General features: G+C 40.6%; 1 protein-coding gene across 4 annotated transcripts in view; it reads left to right on the forward strand.

Moving 5' to 3' along the window:
- Positions 1–183: 183 nt before the first annotated feature.
- UBE3B (ubiquitin protein ligase E3B) overlaps positions 184–21,766 on the forward strand; it is a 50,084-nt gene continuing 28,501 nt past the window's right edge. For 3 of the 4 annotated variants that reach the window (XM_016125007.2, XM_016125008.2, XM_016125009.2), the window contains exons 1-14: positions 184–332; positions 3,674–3,774; positions 4,984–5,165; positions 5,310–5,430; positions 6,793–6,852; positions 7,243–7,347; positions 9,369–9,465; positions 10,702–10,787; positions 11,712–11,794; positions 16,460–16,565; positions 16,861–16,981; positions 17,974–18,151; positions 19,714–19,877; positions 21,079–21,246. In XM_016125007.2, the coding sequence (XP_015980493.1) occupies positions 5,005–5,165; positions 5,310–5,430; positions 6,793–6,852; positions 7,243–7,347; positions 9,369–9,465; positions 10,702–10,787; positions 11,712–11,794; positions 16,460–16,565; positions 16,861–16,981; positions 17,974–18,151; positions 19,714–19,877; positions 21,079–21,246 (1,450 nt within the window). In that variant the 5' untranslated portion in view covers positions 184–332; positions 3,674–3,774; positions 4,984–5,004. Of the gene's footprint in view, positions 333–3,673; positions 3,811–4,983; positions 5,166–5,309; positions 5,431–6,792; positions 6,853–7,242; positions 7,348–9,368; positions 9,466–10,701; positions 10,788–11,711; positions 11,795–16,459; positions 16,566–16,860; positions 16,982–17,973; positions 18,152–19,713; positions 19,878–21,078; positions 21,247–21,766 lie in introns of all 4 variants that reach the window. The other variant, XM_036221631.1, reaches the window with a different exon arrangement.

Raw genomic sequence — 21,766 nt, forward strand, 5'->3', positions numbered from 1 at the left:
CCTTCCAACCTGCCTGGCTGGAATGGGTTGCATCTCCTCTTTGAGGGGGTTGGGAGTCAGGCATTTATCCCGGTCCTGAACACTCGCGTTATCAGCTTCCAGAGAGGAGGGCAAGATGCAGGGAGGTTGTCGTTCTCGGGCAGAGCCGTTCTGCGGAACTGTCGTTGGCCGGAACTGGATAGTTGCTTCCCGGCGGACTTCTGAGAACGACGCCCCGGGGCAAGATGGCGATCGGCCCTCGGTTGCTGCCCCGGGTCTGGCACAACTCAGGGGTATTGGGCTAAGGCGACGATAGCTGCGGCTCCGACCCGGAGCGCGGGGGCTTCAAGCAGGTAACGGTCTACGGCCTGCGGGTAGTGAATGGGAACAGGGTCGTGATTTCACCGGGTGGTGGTGCTGGGGCTGTAAGGGAGGTGGCTCTGGGGCCGGGTCCCTGCCCCACCTGGTCGGGGGACAGGTGCTAGCAACTGGCTTTCGCGGTTCAGGGCGTGTCTCTCCGTAGTCTCTTCCATCTCTTTTCATCTTTGGGCTTTTAAAAAGGGATAACGTTAGGTAGACAAGATTTATTGTGATATTGATGCCGAGGAAAGACGCCAGGTCGTAGGAATTAACGAAAACCAGAGTTCCGAATCCTATTTTCTCGCTGTGTGAGTTCTTGGGTGAGTTCCCACCTACCTGAGCCTCAGTTTTCGCCTCTGTAAAATGGAGTAATTAGCTCGTTTCACAGAGAGTGTTGTATAGTGCAAGTTTTAGTACCGTGCCTGACACTCAGCTGTCAATAAAGGCAGCTGGTGTTAATGATGTCGTTTAAAAAAAAAAAAAAAGCTTGTTTTTAATTTACCTCTAATTTAGCCCCACGCGCAGCCTTGCATTCTCAGCTTTTCTTCACTGTTCAGTGAGTGAGGAAGTCTGAGTCTTGTGTTTTTCACTTCCAAATAAATATTGCTTAGGAGTTAGAGCTGAGTTCAAATTCAGGAGCCTAGCAACCTCTGACAAGTCATGTCCCCTCTCTACATTTCACTTTCTCCCTGTGAAGGTGGGATTGATAATTGCATGCACCTAACTCGTGATGATTATTAAATCTGGCTGCCCAGCTATTCCTACCATATAGGAAGAATCCTTTGGGGGCTCATCAGCAGTTGTTATTTCTGGTACTTCACCTTTGAACAATACTCTGGATTCTTTTGGTCTTTCATAGTTCTCCATGAAGTTGGCCTTATCCAGAAAAGACATTTTTGAGCAGGTCTTGGAATGTAGCAGTAGAGAAGAGTCTGAGTCCTATCTCTTCATATTAAATCTTGCTTTGACCCTTGTGAATGGTCTAACCTGGGCTATGGGAGATACTAAATGATTTCACAGGGTTGCTGTTCTTATTAGAGATCACTTAGAAAGAACTTGGCCTGTAGTGTGTACTCAAACAACATGTTTTCCTTTTGCCTTTTATATTATCGTGGTTATCACCAACCTCTTTTTTCCTATATTGCTGTTGTTTCTCTAACTGGGTTGTAATCTTCTTAAAGACAATACAGTAAAGCTCACTTATATGCTATTTGCTTTCAGCTGAGCCTTATTAATATTTTCCCATTTAGTGCTACAGTGTCATGATGACTAGATTGAGGTTTATAAGTAGGGCAAATGTTTCATTTAATCCTTTTAGCAACCCTAGGAGGTGGGTACATTACTGTTATTATCTTCAATTTACAGATAAGGAAACTGACGTCTAGAGAGGATAAATGGTTTGGGCAAATGAGGTAGAATTAGAACTAAAAAGAACCAAGGACTACATTGTCTGATCCAAGGCTTTTTCTGTTACGCACAGCCTTTTCTTTGATTCCCCACGGCATTTAGCAGAGTAAGCACTTAAATACTTCATGATATGTTTGTTTTATTGATGAACAATACTAAATACAATACGGGTGGAGGAGGTGAATAAGAAAGAATAAGAAAAACTGCAAAGAATAGATTGTCATATGGTGTGAATAGAAACCAACATATAGTATTGCTGAAGGGATGTTAATCTCAAGGAAGAGATCTTACCATGAGAGGCCCCCTGGGTGAAGTGAGAGTTTTGAGATACAGTAGGTCCTTGAATAATGTTTTGTTTAATATCATTTTATTATAACATTTTGAGATGCTGTAGGAACTTAACTCTTGTTTGTATCACTTATGGTAAAATTGGTTTCATTATGTAGCTTTGCCCCAGTTACATGAACCTATGGATGATGTTAACTGAGGACTTGACATAGTCTTATAGGTACTTAGTCACAGTTTGCATGCAGTCTCCTATTTTTCCATTGGGCATAGGCTCCCTCTTTTCCTTCTGCTCCCTCTTCCCCTCTCCCACAAATGAAAGACTGTGTTAAGGAACGAGCATATCATTGTCATCACGGCTTGGGCCCAGGTCTTTTGCATTGCTCAGAAAGTTGTTGCTGTTACCCAATTGAAACAAGGCTAGGAGTTCATAGCCCTAGTGACAGGACTAGTGAATCTTAATGTACCTGGAGATAGGAAAAAAATCTAGTGGATGAGAAATATAGGGTCTCAGCATTATTTTCTACCCAAAGAACCTTGGTAACTGTACAGATATGAGCCTCTGCTGAAGACTTTTAAAAAAGAAAATCCTTGTGTCTGTAAAAATAGTACATCAGACTCATTGACTGTCCTCTGTCAGCCATCTCAGTAGGTACTTGATGTACATCATCTCATTTAGTTCTTATGAGTGGTCTCTGAGCCAATTAACAGGAGCTAGGGACTGGCTCCAGCTCAGTGTGACTCCAAAGCATAGGTGCTTCTCAGTGCCATGCCACCTCACCATGTGCTTTCTGTGGAAAATTTAGAAAGCGGAGACCAGTTAGTTAAAGGTACAAAATTTCCCACAATACCACTCTCAAAACAACACGTTGACATGTTATTTCCCAGCATTGTATCTGTGTGTGCACATGCATTTTTCTTTTTTCATTATGTAATTGGAATCATATTGATTCACAGCCAGCTTTTTCTTCATTTCTTAGGGGTAAACATTTTCCCATATCGTTACAACTGTCAAATATTATTTTCATTGGCTTTTTAAACATTCAACCACCTCTTTTTTCTTGCTTCCCATCATAAAGCATGTAAAGCTTTAATTCAATAATTTCTTTGGGTTTACAGTTGACCCTTGAACAGTGTGGGAGTTAGAGGCACCAACCCCCCTGCACAGTTAAAAAGCCATGTATAACTTTTGATTCCCCAAAAACTTAACCACTAATAGCCTACTGTTAACTAGAAGCCTTATTGATAACATAAACAATCGGTTAACACATATTTTGTATATTATATATATTACATACTGTATTCTCATATAAAGTAAGCTAGAGGAAAGAAAATGTTAAGAAATCATGAAGAAGAGAAAATACATGTACAGTATTTATTGAAGAAAAGTCTGTATAAGTGGATCCATGCTGTTCAAACCCATGTTGTTTAGGGTCGACTGTATTTTCAAACTATTCCCTTTAAATCATGTTTATTGGGAAGCTAATGTCTAACATTTAGACCAGACATTAACTAAAGAGAACACAATGTTGTTTTTTTTTTTTAAACCAGTGGCACTGTATTTATTACTTTTACTCAGGAAGATATGTGATGTCTTAGCTATGAAACTTAACCCTAACTGTGTATTCTTTTCTTTTGCCAGAAAAGAAGCTCCTCTGAAGTGAGAAGCTGCCCTCTGCCATGAGTCCTGTGCAAGATCACTAATGATTACCTGGCATTTTTACGGCACGAGCAGGTCCTCAGGTAAGCTCCGGACTTCCACTGCTGGGGGCAGAAAGAGTGAGTGATTCAGCAGACTACCTTTTTCCTTCCAGTCTTCTTACCCTCCTCCTATCATCAGGCAGACTTTGTTAATTTGTTTGGAGACTTATTGATGAGAGACCTATGTTTTAGAAAAGCTTTTTTGTTTAACAAAGGTGAAGCAGTGTTGAAAAGGGGCCACAGTGGGCAATATGAGGGCAGTATATCAACATGGGAGGAGCCTGGCATGAGCCTTTTATTCTTAATGATGTTTTCATATTGATACTGTTTCAAGTGAGGTAACCTAGTAAAGAGATTGATTTCCAGAAGTCTAGATTTATGAATAATTTATTTCAATGCTTTTGTCAGCCGAAGTGATTATATATGTTGGATAGAATGAAAAAGTTATCAAGCATCTGAAGAAATCATCTCAGAATGAGAGGTTCCATGGACCAGTACTTTGTGCTCTAGGCTGCTAGCTAAAGCCATCCCTTTGGAAAAAGACAGATATTGGCGATTGAGATAGAAATGTAATGGATAATTTAGAGCCTCTATCCAAAAAGTAGCAGTCAGTGGATGGGTGCAGCTCTGCTCTAAAGTCTTCATCAGTCCTTGGCAGGATGGAAACATAAGGGCAAATGAACGAATTATGCATAAATCAAAACATATTCAGTTCAGTAGATTGTCTTGCATTCTGGAATCGTACCTTTGGCTTTTTTAGTGTTAAAATGACCCTTTTAAAAAAAAGGGCTTTTTGTGTGCTGGGTACAGGTAGGTACTAGTAAATATTTGAGTGAATGAATAAAATGATAATGATAATAAATCACCAAATATTATTAACTGCTCCAGAAAATTCAAATATTTAGGTGCCTTTGATTTAGGATGCCTACTTTGTATTAGAGCTTCATGCTTTGTTCATTCATTAAACAATTACAGAACCCATACCCTAGAGCCAGGCACTGTGCTCTTAAGAAAATGTAATTATTTAATACAGGAAAAAGCATTGCTGGTCTTTGTGGGTTGCATGAAAAGAGTTGATAGGAAGTTGGGACTTGTGCCAGGAAATATATTGGCACTTTGGAAGGTGCTGGAGGGCCCTGAGAAGCTCTCTGCTGCCGCCCACGTCCCTGCCTACCCTGTGCTCTTGAGCCCCTTTCTGTACGTGTTTTTCATGTAATGATCTATACCAGCTGCTTGCTATTTTCCTTGCAGGGTTTGTGTAAGTTTGCGAACATGTTCACTGTTTCTCAGACCTCGAGAGCCTGGTTCATTGATAGAGCCCGTCAGGCTCGAGAGGAAAGGCTGGTGCAGAAGGAGCGTGAGCGGGCAGCCATTGGAATTCAGGCCCATGTTCGGAGTTTTCTCTGTCGTAGTCGACTGCAAAGAGAAATCAGGTGGGTGTCAGCAACTCCTCAGCACATTTTCTCTTGCTCCCAGTAAATAGCCAGAAAAGGTGGTGTTTTCTCTTACAGTCCTTAAAACTTATGGCTGCTGTGAGCGCCTAATTAAAATTGTCTTTTTTACTCTTCCCTCCCTAGGAGAGAGATCGATGAGTTTTTTAAAGTAGATGGCTCTGGCTCCAGTAAAAGAAGTGCACTTTGTGTTTTTAAGATTGCCAGGAAACTGCTGTTCTTGTTCAGAATTAAAGAGGATAATGAGGTAAAATAATAGCAAACATACATCATACTTATTGTCTGCCAGGTCTTTTTGTAAGTATTTTATAAATATTAACTCATTTTGTTCTTACAGCAACTCTCTGAGATAGGTTCTATAACTCTTACCTCCTGTCCTTTAGTCTTCTTGAGACCTCTTTTGTAGGGATTATGCCCAGTGTTTCTGGCCATCCTCACAATTCTTTTCACATCAACTATTACAAATACTTGGACTCAGATGCATACAGGCAAGTTAGGTAAATGAGTGAAATAAACCATTTATGAGACAGAACATAATACAAGTCATAATGAATGGTAACTGACAGCGGTGGTAAGGACATCGGAGGGAATAATAGGTCTGTGTCATGCCCATCCAAATGGGGTGACCTCTACTTAGCTTCAGTCATTGGTGAACTGATACTCTAATCTTTTTAAAGAGATGCTGAAAATCTTAATTCTCAGTTTTATAATTTGTAAAAATTGGCCATTAATTTGAAATTTCTTTTAAATCCTGCAAATCAAACAAAATATGCTTGTTGTACCTTTGAGCTTAGAATGATTAGCCTAGAAAACAATATTGGGAAACAGCTGATTATCTGTAATAGAACCAACAGTACCATTGAGAAATGCCTCTGGGTGATCAGGGGTTAAGTGTTTGTTACTGCTAAGCTTTACACTATGTCAGACCCTCTGCTAGGCACTGGCACCCCAGAAGGAAACAAGACGACCAAGATCTCTACCCAGAAGACTCAGAGCCCAGCAGGAGAGGGAGGAGAGGAGTACACTGGCAGTGAACACAGGGTCATGTAGATGATAGGCAGGGTTGGTGAGGTTACTGACCCCTGTTTACAGAGGAAGAAACTGCAGCTCAATTGTGGGGCAGGCCCCCAGGGCCACACTGCTTTTAAGGGTGGATCCAGGGTTAATATTGCCAGAGTGTAACCTGGTTTCCAGCTTCTACTTTTCTTCCTTTTGTTTTTCAAGATAAAAGTGATGATTCAACAGTCTGTGGGGCAAAAGTCAGTATCGATGATGCTTACAAATTGGCAAATGAGAGCATGATATAGGAGACAGCTGCTCGTCCACAGGAGTCCAAGCCGTTTGCCAGATTGAGTTGTTTTGTTTTTTTCAAAAGGAGCCCCAGTCTGGATTATTAGTTTCTAAAACATCTGAAAGGCTCCTGTGGGCCACCAGTTTGACAGCCTTTCTGATCTTTTGTTTCCACATCTATAAGAAGGTATTTAAAATGATTATGTATGTTAGTCTTCCAGCATAATACCTATATAAGCCAAATGCCCACCAAACATTCATTTCTTTCCTTTTTTCTTTAGTTGTGAGAATTTATAACCCCCATTCTACCTCTTTTCAGAGATTTGAGAAGTTGTGTTGCTGCATCCTGAGCAGCATGGATGCTGAGAATGACCCGAAGGTAAGTGGGACGGGAGCTCCAAGCCTACCTGTTTGGCTCTGAAAGTTCCCATTGAATGTTGTGGCTTTGTTACTTCACACACATGCATAAATAAGTAATAGATAAAAAAACATTAATAAAGTACAAATGATTTCCTTAGCCTCTTCATTATCCAAGAAGCTATCTTTTGTTCTTGCCTCTTATTCAGGATGGTAAATTTTTCTATTAGGCTAATTTTTCTTTGGGTTCAATGTTAAAATAAGTCCTGTTGCCTGCTTATGTGTCCATTCATCTTCACTGCCTTATCTGACACTGGACATAGCTAGTTGATCTTTTTCCAATAGCTAGAACATATATAATTTGATCCCTGTAACTACCCGTTACATTTTTTTCTCTTTCTCTTGCTTTTAGGTGTGGTATGTGTCTCTGGCTCTTTCCAAGGATCTCACCCTCTTATGGATTAAACAGATCAAGGACATTCTGCGGTATTGCTGTGAGCTTCTTGGGCAGCTCAAGGTAAAAAACAACAAAACTAAATATACCCTTTGCATTTGGGTGCCTGTGGTATATATTTTCAGAGTCCTCATGATTCCTTCATAGGTTATACATTAGGATATCTATCTATTAGAGTCTAATAAAGAGTCATTAGAATCCTGTTCTATGGGAGATATAGCTAGGTATCATTATCAGTATTAACCCTTCTTTGATTTACAGTATTTTCAACATTGACCTGTGCTTGCTATAATCTTAGTGACAGGGAACCTTTTGTCTTCTTTCCCATACTTTTGATGTAATGGATACTTCATAGTTTATGTTATTGTACTAGTCATGCCTCTTTTTATAAGTATGGAAACCAAATATGAGCATAGCTAGTAATGCAAAGTAAGCAAGAAAGAGAATATTTTCTTACAGACTACATTCTATAAAACATGGCAGTTGAGGGTGACTAGAGCCAAGGGCTTCCAGATTCTCCTCCTCATTCTTTTCTCTCATCTCTAGTGCCTTTTCAAGTCACTTCATCTTCTGCTATAATTATGGCAGCCAGCAGTTCTTGCCTCACATCCTTACTCTTGTCTTTACCTAGGAGAAAAGGGAGGGCTTCCCTATCAGTTCACAAATCTGAGAGCACTCACAAAGACCCAATGGGATCCTGGTATCAACTCTTAACTGGTCATGGTGGTGAGAGGGATGGGCTATGCCACTGGCCCAGGCTGGTCCCCTGTCTACCCTTGAGTTATGAGAAGGTGGGCAGAGGTGTGAGTAGATGCAAACAGCAGTCACTTCCACTTTGCATATTGGGAGGGAGAAGTTTTAGGGGCAGAGGCTTGGTAAGGTCCAAGGACTCAGGTAGCAACTGAGCAATGGAGTGAATGTTAGCAGAGCTCCCAGTGATCCATTCCTAGCCATGTCTCTGGAGGTGCTAGTGAATGGCCCTCTTGGCTTTGACCTGGCAGCAAGCCACGCCCAGCATGTCAGGTGAGGCATCATGACACAGAACAGTGGTCTGCCTACCCTGGTCCTTGGAGCCCTAGGGTTCCACTAAAATATCTTAGGGCCAAGTGGGCACATTCTCAACTTCACTTCAGCCAGGCATAGCCTCTGTTATTTACTTTCTGTGTCAGCATCAGATCTGCATGAGTAAAATCCACAACAGATTTCAAGAAGAGGCTCTTCTATTTTGAAAAAAAATTTTTTTTTAAGTTTATGTGCAGAAGTACACTTCAGGAGATAAGAACACTGGATCTAGAGTCAGGAAGATGTGAATTTAGTCCTGATTCTGCTTCCAGTTTCCCATATGACCTTGGACAAGCCACTTCTCCCCTCTCATTCTCTGTGAGCTTAGGGGTTTGAACTAAATGATCTCCATGGTCCCTTCCAGGTATACATGCTATAAGGTCTCTGAGCCTAGAAATGAGTCAGGCCTTTACCCCAACCTGCTCTCTTGAAACAGTGAATTATAACCATGGTTGTAATAATAGCCAATATTACATAGTTATCTTTGTGCCAGGTACTGTTCTTAGTACTTTATGTACATGAACCATTGAGTCCTCACAACAACCCTAGGAAGAAAGCAGTATTACTATCCCTAATAAACAGATGAGGAAACCGAGGCACAGAGAGGTTAAGATGTGTGCTCAACATCACACAGCTAGTAAATATTAAAGCCAGAAGTCAGAGCCCAGAGTCCTTGTTATGCTCAGTTGCATTTCCGCTATTTCTCCAGTGTACATACATATATACATATATTCATAAATGCATACAAAACACCAGCAAGGCAGTGCTGGTCATCTTGTTTCCAGGAATATTCAATTCTCCATTTCCAGGAGTATTTCAGATTTCCATGGTCAATTACGAATGTGCCAAAATCCCTGTCATATAACTCCTAAAGTGGTCACTCACCAAAAGAAAAAAAACAGAGCCTTAACTATAACCCTGACACACTTATTTGAGCCTGAGTGCACTCAGGAAAGTTATAAAATGGTTGCTTCACTGAGACTGGAGGGTGTATGTCTTAATCTTATTCTCATTGTTTTCAGCCTGAAATCTTACAGGACTCTAAACTCATCACACTGTACCTCACAATGCTTGTGACCTTCACAGACACTTCAACATGGAAAATTCTTCGGGTAAAAGGTCTGTGGGACTTGATTCAAAAGCTTTTCTAAGTAGCAGATCTTGGGGATCTTTGTGCCTTTTTATGAAGCATTTTTCCCAGCATAAGCCTCAGGGAAGGCCTTAAGACCATACAAATGAAGGTGCCCTTGCGCTTCCCGTCAGACTGCACTGTAGTGTCCAGAATATGTTCAATATTTGTGTTATCCTCTTTCTCTTCTTGGAATTTGTTTCAAGGCAGTTTCTCTTAATCTCATTTTTTTATAACTCCCACAGCACCTCAGCCACCAAGTGATTATTTCATTCGGTGAATCATTTAGGAGGAAATAATTCTATTTTGGCCCTAAAATTTGCATAATAATGCTACTTCCTTCCCTGAATGCTGTACTTAGCCTTATGTTTTTCATGCATTCACTTCATCCATCTACTCAACAAATAGTCGTGTCAGGCACTGTAGGCACTGGAGATATGGAAAAGGTCACTGCCCTCGAGGGACTCTGCGAGCTGAACTGTGTGCCTACCCTTCCCAATAGAACTTAGAGTCTGGTGGGGGAGACAGACATTAAAGAGGAGTCACCAGCATAGTGTAAGAAGCGCTCAGAAGGAAGAGAACAAGAGAAAGAGAGTATTTAGTGAGGGTGGGGGTGACCTCGACTTGTTCTGTCTGGGGATCAGGCCTTCCTAAAGAAGCAATGTCTGAGCTAAGAGATGGAGGGAAGGTTAGAGTTCACAGAGTAGAGAGGAGCGGCAAACTTTGAAAGCATAGGAAACCGCTTATGCAGTTGCTTCAGGCCAGGAAGGTGGGTTTATTTGAAGGCAATATCCTGGACTTTGGCAGGGAGGGGGCAGGCAGCAGGTGGGGGCAGAGTTAAAATGTGGTGAGTTTTAGGGTTTGCCAGAGAGTATGTATCCTAGTATAAAGAAGAGGCAGCCACAAAGAACAGGAAGTCCCAGGCCCTCTGAGGGTATTAGAAAAAGTGGTCTAGGAGCTCAGAGGCCAGGGACATTACTCCTTACTAGAGGACTGATAGGACTCATCACCTGAGAGGTGACACTTGAGCTGGGCCTTCCAGGAGAGATAGAATTCTGGATATGCAGTATCTCCCTGCACTCTGGTACCAGACCTAAGGGGAGTAGGAAGGCAAGCCAGAGAATATCTTGTTTCCTTCAGCCTTGGGCCTGGAACATGATTTTCTGTCCCACCTTCACATTATGGCCAGAGATTTTTTTTTCCTCAGACTTTTTTTCTTTGTTTAGGTGAGAGTCTTCGACCAGCCATGAACCATATCTGTGCAAATATAATGGGACATCTGAACCAGCATGGATTTTATTCTGTGCTACAGGTCCGTGACACCATCCCCTAATATATGACCTCATTCTCCAAATCTAAACATAGATTTTCATGTTTAGTTTTGGAATATCTGGTGCCCTCCTCACAGAAACAATGTTTGCAAGAAGAGTTCAGTGGTTAGTGGTCTCTCCTCCTCCTTCCCTCCTCTCCCCACCTTGGATCACTTGTGATTTGTGTAAGGACAGTGGCACTGGGATCCCTTTAAATGTGCTATATTTTTGGCTGCAAGTGTAATCCAGTCTCTTGAAATTTAAACTCTGGAAGCTCAGAGTTTGTTCCCTCAGGTTCTTCTTGGTTGATGTCTGTAATTATCTTTCTAGCTCTGTGTCCTCAAATTGCCTTCTTTCCACAGTGCACCTTTTGTGCCAGTTCATACATCCAAGGAATGGTCAGAAGCCTAATTGCTGTTTAAAGGAACTTTGGAATTCTTGAGTTTGAGAAGCTAAATGATTTAGCCCTCCTGCCTGGCACAGAGATGGGCTCTTTCCTGATTAGGATTTATTTTCTCCTCACAACCCTGTGAGGTGCCGTGACTGCCAAAGGTGGTACTTTCAACAAGTCATCACAGTGGGGAAGCTTCTATTTGACACTGAGTCTCAGAACTGCTTCTGAAAAATAATAGGCTGTCTTGAAATTTTAAGTCTGATATTTTTATGAGCTGTAATTTTTTAAAAAAACTATTATTTTAATAAATTAAACATACCATGTAATGTAAAGTGAGTGGTATAACGAACCTCTGTACCCTTTGCTTTTCTCTTCCATCACTTTTTTTTAACTAACTCCTGTCATTTTGTAGGAACATTCCAATATAGTTTTTTATGTGAAGCACTCATTTCACTTTTATGCTTTTTTATTTTTATTTTTTAAATACAGATGAATACAAAGTTGGCATGACCAGTTAAAATGTTCTTTTCAGATATTGTTAACCCGTGGCCTGGCGAGACCTCGGCCTTGTCTGTCCAAAGGCACTTTAACTGCAGCCTTTTCCCTAGCGTTGCGGTAAGTAGGAAACCATAGCTGGGGTGTTGGCATGCTTCCGATGGCTTTCTCCTCTTTCTTTTCTCTCATTAATCATGTTAGGTATGGGCTTGCCCATTTGTTCAGAAATTACAGGAAGTATTGTTCTTGGTGAAAGGGACACATCTGTGACTGTTCTTTTTCTTATCATCCCATCTGTACCCCTGAATATTTTTGCATCATGATTTGAGGGAAGCTATTCAAAATGAATTGTTTTTAGTAAGCCAGGAGCCAAGATAAATCCTTTCTCTTTTTGAGCTTTTAGTTGATAAAATAAAGGAAACCTAAGGGCTGGAGAAGAGCCAGCAAAGGGCAGGGTAAAAAGATGGAATAGTGTTATGAACATGAGTTTAAAATGTTAGAATTTGGAGGGCCAGAGAGGATGTGGTATTTGCCATCAGTTAAGAGATATGCAGTCCACAGAAGCTAAATCTTTTCTAATAGAAATTATATCTGCAGTTCTGAAAACCACCAAATACAAAAGGCTGTGCTTGGTAATAGGTCCAGAACATTCAAACTGTTGAGAGGAACTGTAACTTGGGGAGTTGTTAATAACTTGATAAATCTTAATTTCCAGGATGATAATAATTTGGGAAAGAAAGGAAGGCCATGGTCACACAGCTTGTAAAACTCCCTGCTCTGCCCCCTGCTCCTAATCTGCAGTGCACCAGACTGCTGAAAGCTCGGGCAAGTCCTGCAATAGCAGGAACCTTGTGTGTTTTTTTTTTTTTTATCCTGATGTGGGCCCAAACATATCTAAACATGGACTATCCTTGCCTAATGTTTAGATGGTAGAGCATGTCTATTAATATCCCATGGAATTGTTTTCCATGGAACACCAGTTTGGAAAGTGATGATCTAGAGCATGTGTTGACACACTTCTGTAAAGGGCCAGCTAGCTAATATTTTTAGTGTTTTGGGCCATGAGGCTTTGTACTACTACCCTGGAGTGCAAAGCAGCTATAGACAATACATACACAAATGATTCTGGCCTTGTTCCAGTAAAACTTTACTTACAAAATTAAACAGTAGGCAGAATTTGGCCTGTGGGCCAAAGTTTGCCAAACCCTGGTCTACACTGTGCTTTCCACTAACTACTAGCCACACAGATGTGTTTATATAGAAATTTGTTAAAATTAAAAATTCAGTTCCTTGGTCACATTAACTACATTTCAAGTGCTCAGGGGCCACATGCGGCTAATGAAGACCATGTTGGACTGCAAATATGGAATATTTCTGTTGTCACAGAAAATTTTATTGGATAAGGCTGGTCTAGAGCAGCACTCTCCAGTAGAAATATAAGAACCATATGGAAAAAGTCAAAAGAAAGGGAAAATTAAGTTTAACAATATTTATTTAAACCAGTATAATGCTTGCTTATAATATTCTTAAGTTATTTTAAGTAAACAATTTTATTTTTCATACCGTCTTCAAAAACTGATGTATATTTTTACACTTATCACATATCTGAATTTGGATGAGCCACGTTTTACAGTAGCCAGTAGCTACTGTATTGGACAGCAGCATTCTAAAGGCTAGACCCTCATAACAGAGGAACAGGATCAACCAGTTATGCTGTAATTAGTTATAGAATAGGACGAGCTATCTAGTAAATTATCGTGTCTTCATTTCACACTTTGCGAGAAGTTACATAGAGGTGTATTTAATGAGTCATGCCATCTAGATACAAACAGGTTTTCCGAGTAGCTGGTTTACTGGATCTCCCTTTCCTGAGTCACTTTCTGGGACACCTTGTTCCGATATCATCAACTACTCTTCTCTGTCAGAGACAAGAAATGAGTGATACACAGAGGAGGGGGGCGGGGCACTGGAGCAGCTCTGCCTCTTCCCCCATCTCCTGAGAACACAAATCTTTTTTTCATTCCAGCACCCCTCCCCCGCCTTGATGTGTTCGTAATTTACAGTGTGATTCACCCAGATGGTTGCATCTGAGCATTGTACCACATTTCTTCTCCTTTAAGAACATACATTCATTGTTTTAAGTTTTTTCTCTCTACATGTTAGAATCTATTGATTCACTTGTTAAGCCCAGGCTGCTCTAAAGCCTTTTTCTTAAACAGTAAACCTTTCCCCATCTCTGAATATTTATATGTAATTGAACATGACCAGGACCTTTTAAAACAAGATATTCAGTGTCTTTGTCATCACGAATATACTAATAAAAGTGTATAAAATCATAAGTGATGCATTTAGACATAATCACCACATCTTATAATACAAATAGCTAACATTCATAGGCTGCATGTTGTTTGAAGACTTCTACATGCATTAATTGACTCCTTATCATATTCTTTTATCTCTCCATTTTATAGATGAGGAAGCCAAGGCCCAGCAAGATTAAGCCACTTGCCTTTGATCACACAGCAGGGTGTGGTAGGGCCAAGAATTAAACCCAGGATGTCTGACTCCAGAGCCCATACTCAATACTCTTTATTCTTTATACTTGCTTCACATATTAGACACCTTTTTGTATTCTAAGAACAGTATATATTTCTTGAATTAATGGCACATGGGAACTTTCCCAAAGTTGTCCTGTTTTATTTATTATGCAGGACCCTTGTTTGCCTAGGTACTTATACCTGCTAGCCCTGGTATCTGTCTTTCCCTTCATGCCTTTCAGCTCCCTGGTTGGAGGATGAGCTCTCTGTTGGCAGGGATTATGCCTTTTACCCTTGTGTCCTGCTCTGCCTATGGATGTGTCCACTGTTAAATATACAATTAGCAGTACATTTGTAGGATTTGTCACCCGAGGGGGCTTAAGTTCAACAACTAAAGAAAGATTTTGATGACCTCATGCTGGGGAAATAGATAATAAGAAATTGAGAGAAGCAGTGTTTAATGTATGTGATCTTTTGAGACTGGCTTGCAAGGCAACTCTGCATCCTCCAGTGCCTCGTTTTGATTAATTAGACTGAGTTACGTGGGAGTATGGCTCGAGGTAGATTCCTCGGGTTCCTTTGAGAGCCCTAAGAGAAGTCATCTGCCCGCATGCCCCTACAATGATGCAGTTGTCCTTTTGGAAGTGGGAAGTGGTTAGTCACTGTTTCAGTGACATTCTCTTGTGGTATATTCTTCCTCTGTCTAGAGAATTGTATAGTCCTGATTTAAACCTCTTCCTAACATGCAGAAAATAACTTGATTCTATTTTAGAGAATTGTCTGTCCAACTCAGCTCAGTGTGTTTACCTTGGTTGGTCAGTCTCCTTTAGACAGGTGATTGATGTAGGCACTGATACTTTGAGTGTGTCAGCCTCAAATTTTTCTTGTCCAAAATGGTACTCTTGAAAATAAAAATTTATTATATAAATTCTAATAGTGTAAATACTAGTAATATATCTGCTCATTGCTGTTGTAGCACATTAGCTAGAAGAGATCATGTTTCTCCTGCAAGTTCTCATTATCTTTTTTTTCTGCATGGTTTGTGTTTTCTCCTAAGTATTTTATAGTTTTAGTTTATAAGACCAGCATTTAGGTCAATGATCTATTTTGAGTTTATTTATATATATGTTTTGAGGTAGTAGTCATTATCTTATTTAATAACGTTGATCTTTTTCTGATTATGGAAGTAATATATGCTTATTGTAGAAAACCTGGATAAAATAGAAAACTATCAGGCAGAAAAAAATGTATCTCATGATTCTACAACCCAGAGATACATTGTTGACATTTTATCTGTCTTCTTGGTCTTTTTATTCATTATATGTATTCATGTGTTTATATATACATATTTAAACACTAATATCATAATACAGTTGGCCCCTGAACAATGACACTTAATATCCAGATTTTTTTCCAGTAAATATGCCGTTAGCCCTCCATGTCCATTAATATTACACTAAGATTTTAAAATCAAGGGTCTGTTTCTCTGCAGAGTCAACCAACAACAGATCCAAAACGACGTGTTTTCAGTTTATTATTGGGAATTTGCATACATATTTTTCCACGTACATATTTTATATGAGAGATTTTAGCATGTGTGGATTTTGGTATCCGGGGGGTATCCTGAAACCAGTCCTCCACAGATTCTAAGGGATGATTGTAGTTAAGTTTTTGGGAAGTCAAAAGTTATATATAGATTTTCAACTGCATGGGGAATGCAGGTTGGTGCCCCTAACCACCACATTGTTCAAGGGTCAACTGTATGTATATTTAAAGTAAATTGTTTAATCAAAGCATGAGTTATTGGTAAGTTATCATATAGTAAACACACCTTTATAAGCACCACCCCAGTTGAGAAATAGAACAACAGCATTCCAAAGCCCCTCCTTTCCTCCCAGTCAATACCTCCTCCTTCCTCTCCCATATATGTACCATATATATAGTTTCTCAATGCTTTTTTTTTTTAAGTTTATTATAGCTTGAGCTATATAATACTACTACTAAATACTAGCACTATAGGATTCCCTCATGTCAGTAAAACTTCAAAACTGATTTTTCATAGCTGCATCATATGAATGTATTATTGACTCAACCATTTCCTTAGTGGATCTCTTCATTTCTTGTCTTTAGTTTTTCTAGAAGTCCTGCGAAGCATACTTTCAAGGGATTTGGGGGTGTTGGTATGGTTGTTCTTTTGCTCCAGGTTCATGTGCAAACCTATTGAGTAAGGTGATCTGTCTGTGTCTAGCCCTGTGATTGCTGCACAATTTTCAGACAATCTGATTCGGCCATTCCTCATCCACATCATGTCTGTGCCTGCTCTTGTGACTCATCTCAGCACAGTGACCCCTGAGGTAAGTGAGTACCCCCAAGTTCCGTTTTTACCTTTCTTCTTAAACATTAGAAAGTAAAATCTTTTTTTTTAAATTTCCACTCCTCACCCTGATTTTTTCTTCTAAATCAGTAGCCAGTGTAGACACACTTTTGTTAGTAGCTCAAAGAAACAGGTTCTCATATTTGTTCATTTTCTTCTTGGAGATCAGTAGCATGATTGGTTACGAGGGGGTGATCTGTAGGGGATCAACTTCATGCTCTAGTGGGAAATTATTCCTGTCAGCTTCTGCCTTAACAGTGTGCAATTGTTTGCAGCGCCTCACTGTTTTAGAATCTCATGACATGCTTCGCAAATTCATCACATTTTTAAGAGATAAAGATCGATGTCGTGACGTATGTGAAAGTTTAGAAGGATGCCATACGCTTTGTTTAATGGGTGAGTATCTGTGGCTGGAATCTTACTGTGTTCTGGCCATTGGGGAAAGCTCAAATGTTTTGCTTTTCACCATTCTGGAGATCACGAGCTGTTTTTAGTAGTTATTATAAGTGCTTAAAATAAAAGACATGTCAGGTGGTTAAAATAGAATGTAAAATTGAAAATCACATAGAAAATATATCAACCTGGCAAACTAGTTGAATGACTATAGATGAATGTTAAATTTTAGCCCTTAGCTTCTTGGCATCCAAGGGAAAATGAAAACATGATGAGTTGCCTGGATAATTCACATCTCAAGAAAAAAGGGAGGGTCTGGTTAGGTGGGGCTTAGATCAGAGTGGGGCCTGCAACATTTGTTTTACTACATTTTCATTGTAGCAGAAAGGGTTTATGGATAGAAGCATTTGAAAACAGCAGAGGTACATAATTCTCATTGCCTCATTATTTTCTTTTACATAGCAAGAGGTTCTTGGGGTTCAATTTTAAGGGAGTTTATAATAAAAGACCTCACACAAGACATATTATGTAACTTCGGTGAACATCAAATAACTGATTTTCTAGGACATTCAGATGGTCTTCAAAAGATCCTTTCTTATGTTGACCCTTGATTTTAAAATTTCAATGTAATATTAAAGTATCATACAGCTAAATAGCATATACCTCTGTGTACTAGACCTTTGACATGTTACTTCATATAATCCTCACATGGAGAGTGGGTATCAGTATTCCAATCTCACAGATGAGAAAACAGTTTGGAGAGGTGGGTTGAGCTTCACACAGCTGGTCTATGACAGAGCCAGGACTGGAAGCCAGGTCAGCCTTTTCCTTAGACCTGTATCGCACTGCATTTCTAGCACCGACAGGTGTCCCTCTACATGGAATTTCTTCGTGCACATAACTATGGCTGCCTGAGCCCCAGGCAGAGAGCAGGGCTGGGAGGCGATGAAGCTTGTCTCTCTGGGCCCAGGGCACCCAGCCTTCTCTCTTTGTAGGTAATCTCTTGCACTTGGGCTCCCTCAGCCCCAGAGTGTTAGAGGAGGAGACGGATGGGTTTGTGAGTTTGCTCACCCAGATGCTGTGCTACTGTCAGAAGTATGTGTCCCAGAAGAAATCCAACCTGACACACTGGCACCCTGTCCTTGGCTGGTTCTCCCAATCCGTGGACTATGGGTGAGTCCTAAGGGCAAATCACTGTCTTTCCTGCCTCTTTCCCACCACTTTTTCATTCTTTTTCCCAGCTTATGTTGTTTTGTTTCTTATTATGAAAGTAATATATACTCATTGTATAAAATACAGTTAAGACCAGAAGAGAATAAAAACCATCCCATAATGCTGCTACCCAAAGACAACCTGTGTGTACACCAATTTGTTTCCCTACCTTTCTTTTTTCTCAGAAAAATGAGATATTATTTTGTATTTCATTCTTTTCAGTTAGTAAATTGTGCATCTTATTGGTCGATTCTTTTTTTCTTCAATATTTCTTCATTGAGTGCCCAGACTGCCATATTTTGGAAATAATAAAATAAGATACATGATTCAAAGGAAATAGAAATTACTCCAGATCCTTTTTAAGAGGTGGGATATAAACTTAAAAATTTTAAATTAAAAACTCAAATTATATTTTTTAAAAAGGCCACTAGGCTAGAAGGTAAAGATTCAAGTAAGGCAGCATCACAAATCTAAAAATATATACCCTGGGCTGAGATGATATGGGTCTCTGGAGCTAAGGCAGCTGTGATGTCCAGTTGTTATCCTGTTCAGATATCTGCCTGAGCGCTGGGGTCCCTAGCAGGTGGCCTTGAGGCAGGAAGATGAGGGCCAGGGAAGGAAATCTTGGATTTTTTTTCCCTTTTCCTTATACCTGAGTAACATTCAATTAAAAAGACAGATTGCCATTGATGACGTGCCCCAGTGTACTGCCTCAGCTTAAAGAGGATGAAGTGGGTGTGTTGGGGAGTTGGGAGGGATGTTATGGGGGGAAGATGAGTCAGAATAGAATGATGGATGGCCTGGTTTCAGCTCCATTCCTCTGAGGGACTTTATACAAGTCACGTCACCTCACTTTCTTCATCAGAAATATGGGGATAATGTTCACAGTCCTGATACAAGTGTCTTAAAGGATTGAATGAAATAATGCATGTTAGAGCCTGTTGCAGACCTGGCCCATCTTCAGTAGGTGGTGGCTGGAAGACAGTGGGAGCCATTATAGGATCTTAAGCAGTGAGATGATGAAAGCAGATTTCAGGATGTGAGTCTGACACTGTGGGGTGTGGTGTAAGGTGGAGAAAGGAGCACTAGAAGGCAAGGAGACTCTTAGGAGGCTTGTGAGCCAGTGATATTTGTGTGCCAGACTTGCAGGCTGGCTGTGAAAAGGGGAGCAACTTAGTAGGCATGAGATGGCTTCTGTCAACTTACTGGTAAGTTGGATGGTTAGGATGAAGAGCAGATAGAGGATGCCTTAGAGATGAGTGACATGTGGAGCCTGGACCTAGGGAGAGAAGTAATGCTACTGGCAGCACAGGAGTCTGGGTGGAGCAACAGGGAAGATAAAGAGGTTAGTGCCTTGCATATCCAGGCATTAGCAGCAATTCGTGGATCCTTTTTATCGTTATCATCATCTTATTTACCATATTGAGTGGAAGCTCCCTTAGAGATCTAAATGGGCTTTCCCTGGCCATCCGTCAGATGGAACTGGATGGAACTGACGTGCTTGGTCTCTTGCTCTCTCCTAGCCTTAACGAGTCAATGCCCTTGATCACCAAACAGTTGCAGTTCCTGTGGGGAGTGCCTCTGATCAGGATCTTCTTCAATGACATCCTGAGCAAGAAGCTGCTGGAGAGCCAGGAACCAGCCCACGCGCAGCCAGCATCCCCACAGAATGTGCTTCCCGTAAAGAGTGAGTGACTGGAGCAGGCCTGGTCTGTGTCTCTGCCGAGTCGAAGTGCAGCTCCGAATTGTTCCTGGTCCCCTCTGTTCATGTGATGCTCTAACTTCTCCCACAAAGAATTTGAGACCACTTAAGTTACATTTAGCAAAATGTAACGAAAAATTCTTGGCAATAAAAAGTACGTACGTACATACATACATACATACATAAATACAAATTCTTGGCAAAAAAAATTAAAAAATAAAGAACCTGGGAAAAAGAAGTAGATGAACAAAATCAAGGTCATGTATAGAGAATGTCCACAGATAGATATTCCACAAGGGCTGCCATGGTTATCTCTGAACTTCCATTTGGGTTTGAATTTCTAGTAGCCAAATGAAAACAGATTTGGGACCCTTTCTTACCTCTTATAAACAGGAAGAAGACTTGTTTCTTAGGGGAAGTAGAGCTCTTCTGAGTTCCTGATCATAAAAAAAAATATCCCATGTTGGGCTTCTGATAAAGGGGACTCTGGTTCACTGACAGGCTAGTACCTTAGCAGGGTCCTTACTGCAGGGTCAGTAATGGGTTCCATGGAAAGGTTTCTTGTTGCTTGCTCTGATAAATGTTAAGGAAGTGATGCTAAATTGGTGGAGTTACCTGCATGTGGCAGATTTCTAGGTTCAGGGTGACTTTTCCTCTCCACCCAGTGTGCTGCAAAGTTTCAGCTGGTAGCTGTCAGTGAGCATGGGATTAACCTGTGTAACTTCAGCAAGATAAAAATAGGAAGGTTTGAAACAAAAGTAGGGTGCAATTCCAGGCCAAGTATTAGTACGTAAGGCTGCTGCTCCTGCTTCTGTCTAAAAGCATAGAAAATTGGGAATCAACCAGGCCTTCCACCTTTGCTCTCTTCCCCTAATGTAATCCTGAGGTGTTACCTTTGTAGGTTCTGAAGTTAAGCATACAGTAAAAGGATCCCATTAAGAATTGAACATGCCTGTCTCGTTCTGAAAAATTTTCTGATATTCTGAAGATGTCTTTGGGTTTTGCCTAAAAACCTATTGTTAATGTGTTTCTGCTTTATCGCAAAGAGATGACTTGACTCAAGCAGCAGCCCCACTGTCCGGCTGAGGCTATAAATTAGGAGCTTTATTGAAATGCTCTTCCCTTTGTAGGGTGGAACTTGGCAGGTGGCTGAACTTCTGCTCACACATTCTTCTCTCCATGCCAGATCTCCTAAAACGTGCATTTCAGAAGTCTGCATCGGTGAGGAATATTCTCAAGCCTGTTGGGGGTAAATGCGTTGATTCTGTGGAGGTACAGAAGGTTTGCAACATCTGTGTCCTGTACCAGACCTCGCTGACAACTCTGACCCAGATCCGGCTGCAGATACTCACAGGTTTGGAGGCCGAAGTCATCTCTTGGCGGACAGTTTTCCTTAGAAATAGTTGATTTTCTTCTGGCTTCCTAGATTCAGAAAATAGATGTTGAAGGAGAATATTTTTGAGCCATTCTTAGAGGTCTTTAAACCCCAATTAAACAGGTCAAACTAACCTCTATTCCAGCAGTTTGTTCCTGTGACCTGGCTCTTACTTTCATTATGAAATACAGTTTGCTTTTAAACAGTTACTAATTTTTTTCTGAATAGAAAACCAGAAAAGACAAGGAAGCAGAAAAAAAAATACTGCTCTTAACCCCACAATCCTGACACCACTACCTGTGGCTGAGTGTACTACATGTGTATATATTTAGATTGAAATATATAGTTTTAGCCTTCCCTTTCATTAGTCACTTTTTATAAGTATTTCGTCATGTCAGAAATTCTTCAAAAACCTCATTTCTATTGACTGCATAACATGCCTCACTTTTTCCTTTTTAGCTGAGCAAAGAAGGAAGCCCCTCTGTGAGCAGAGAACTGA

This window comes from Rousettus aegyptiacus, unplaced genomic scaffold (assembly GCF_014176215.1).
Source record: "Rousettus aegyptiacus isolate mRouAeg1 unplaced genomic scaffold, mRouAeg1.p scaffold_m13_p_5, whole genome shotgun sequence".
NCBI lineage: Eukaryota > Metazoa > Chordata > Mammalia > Chiroptera > Pteropodidae > Rousettus > Rousettus aegyptiacus.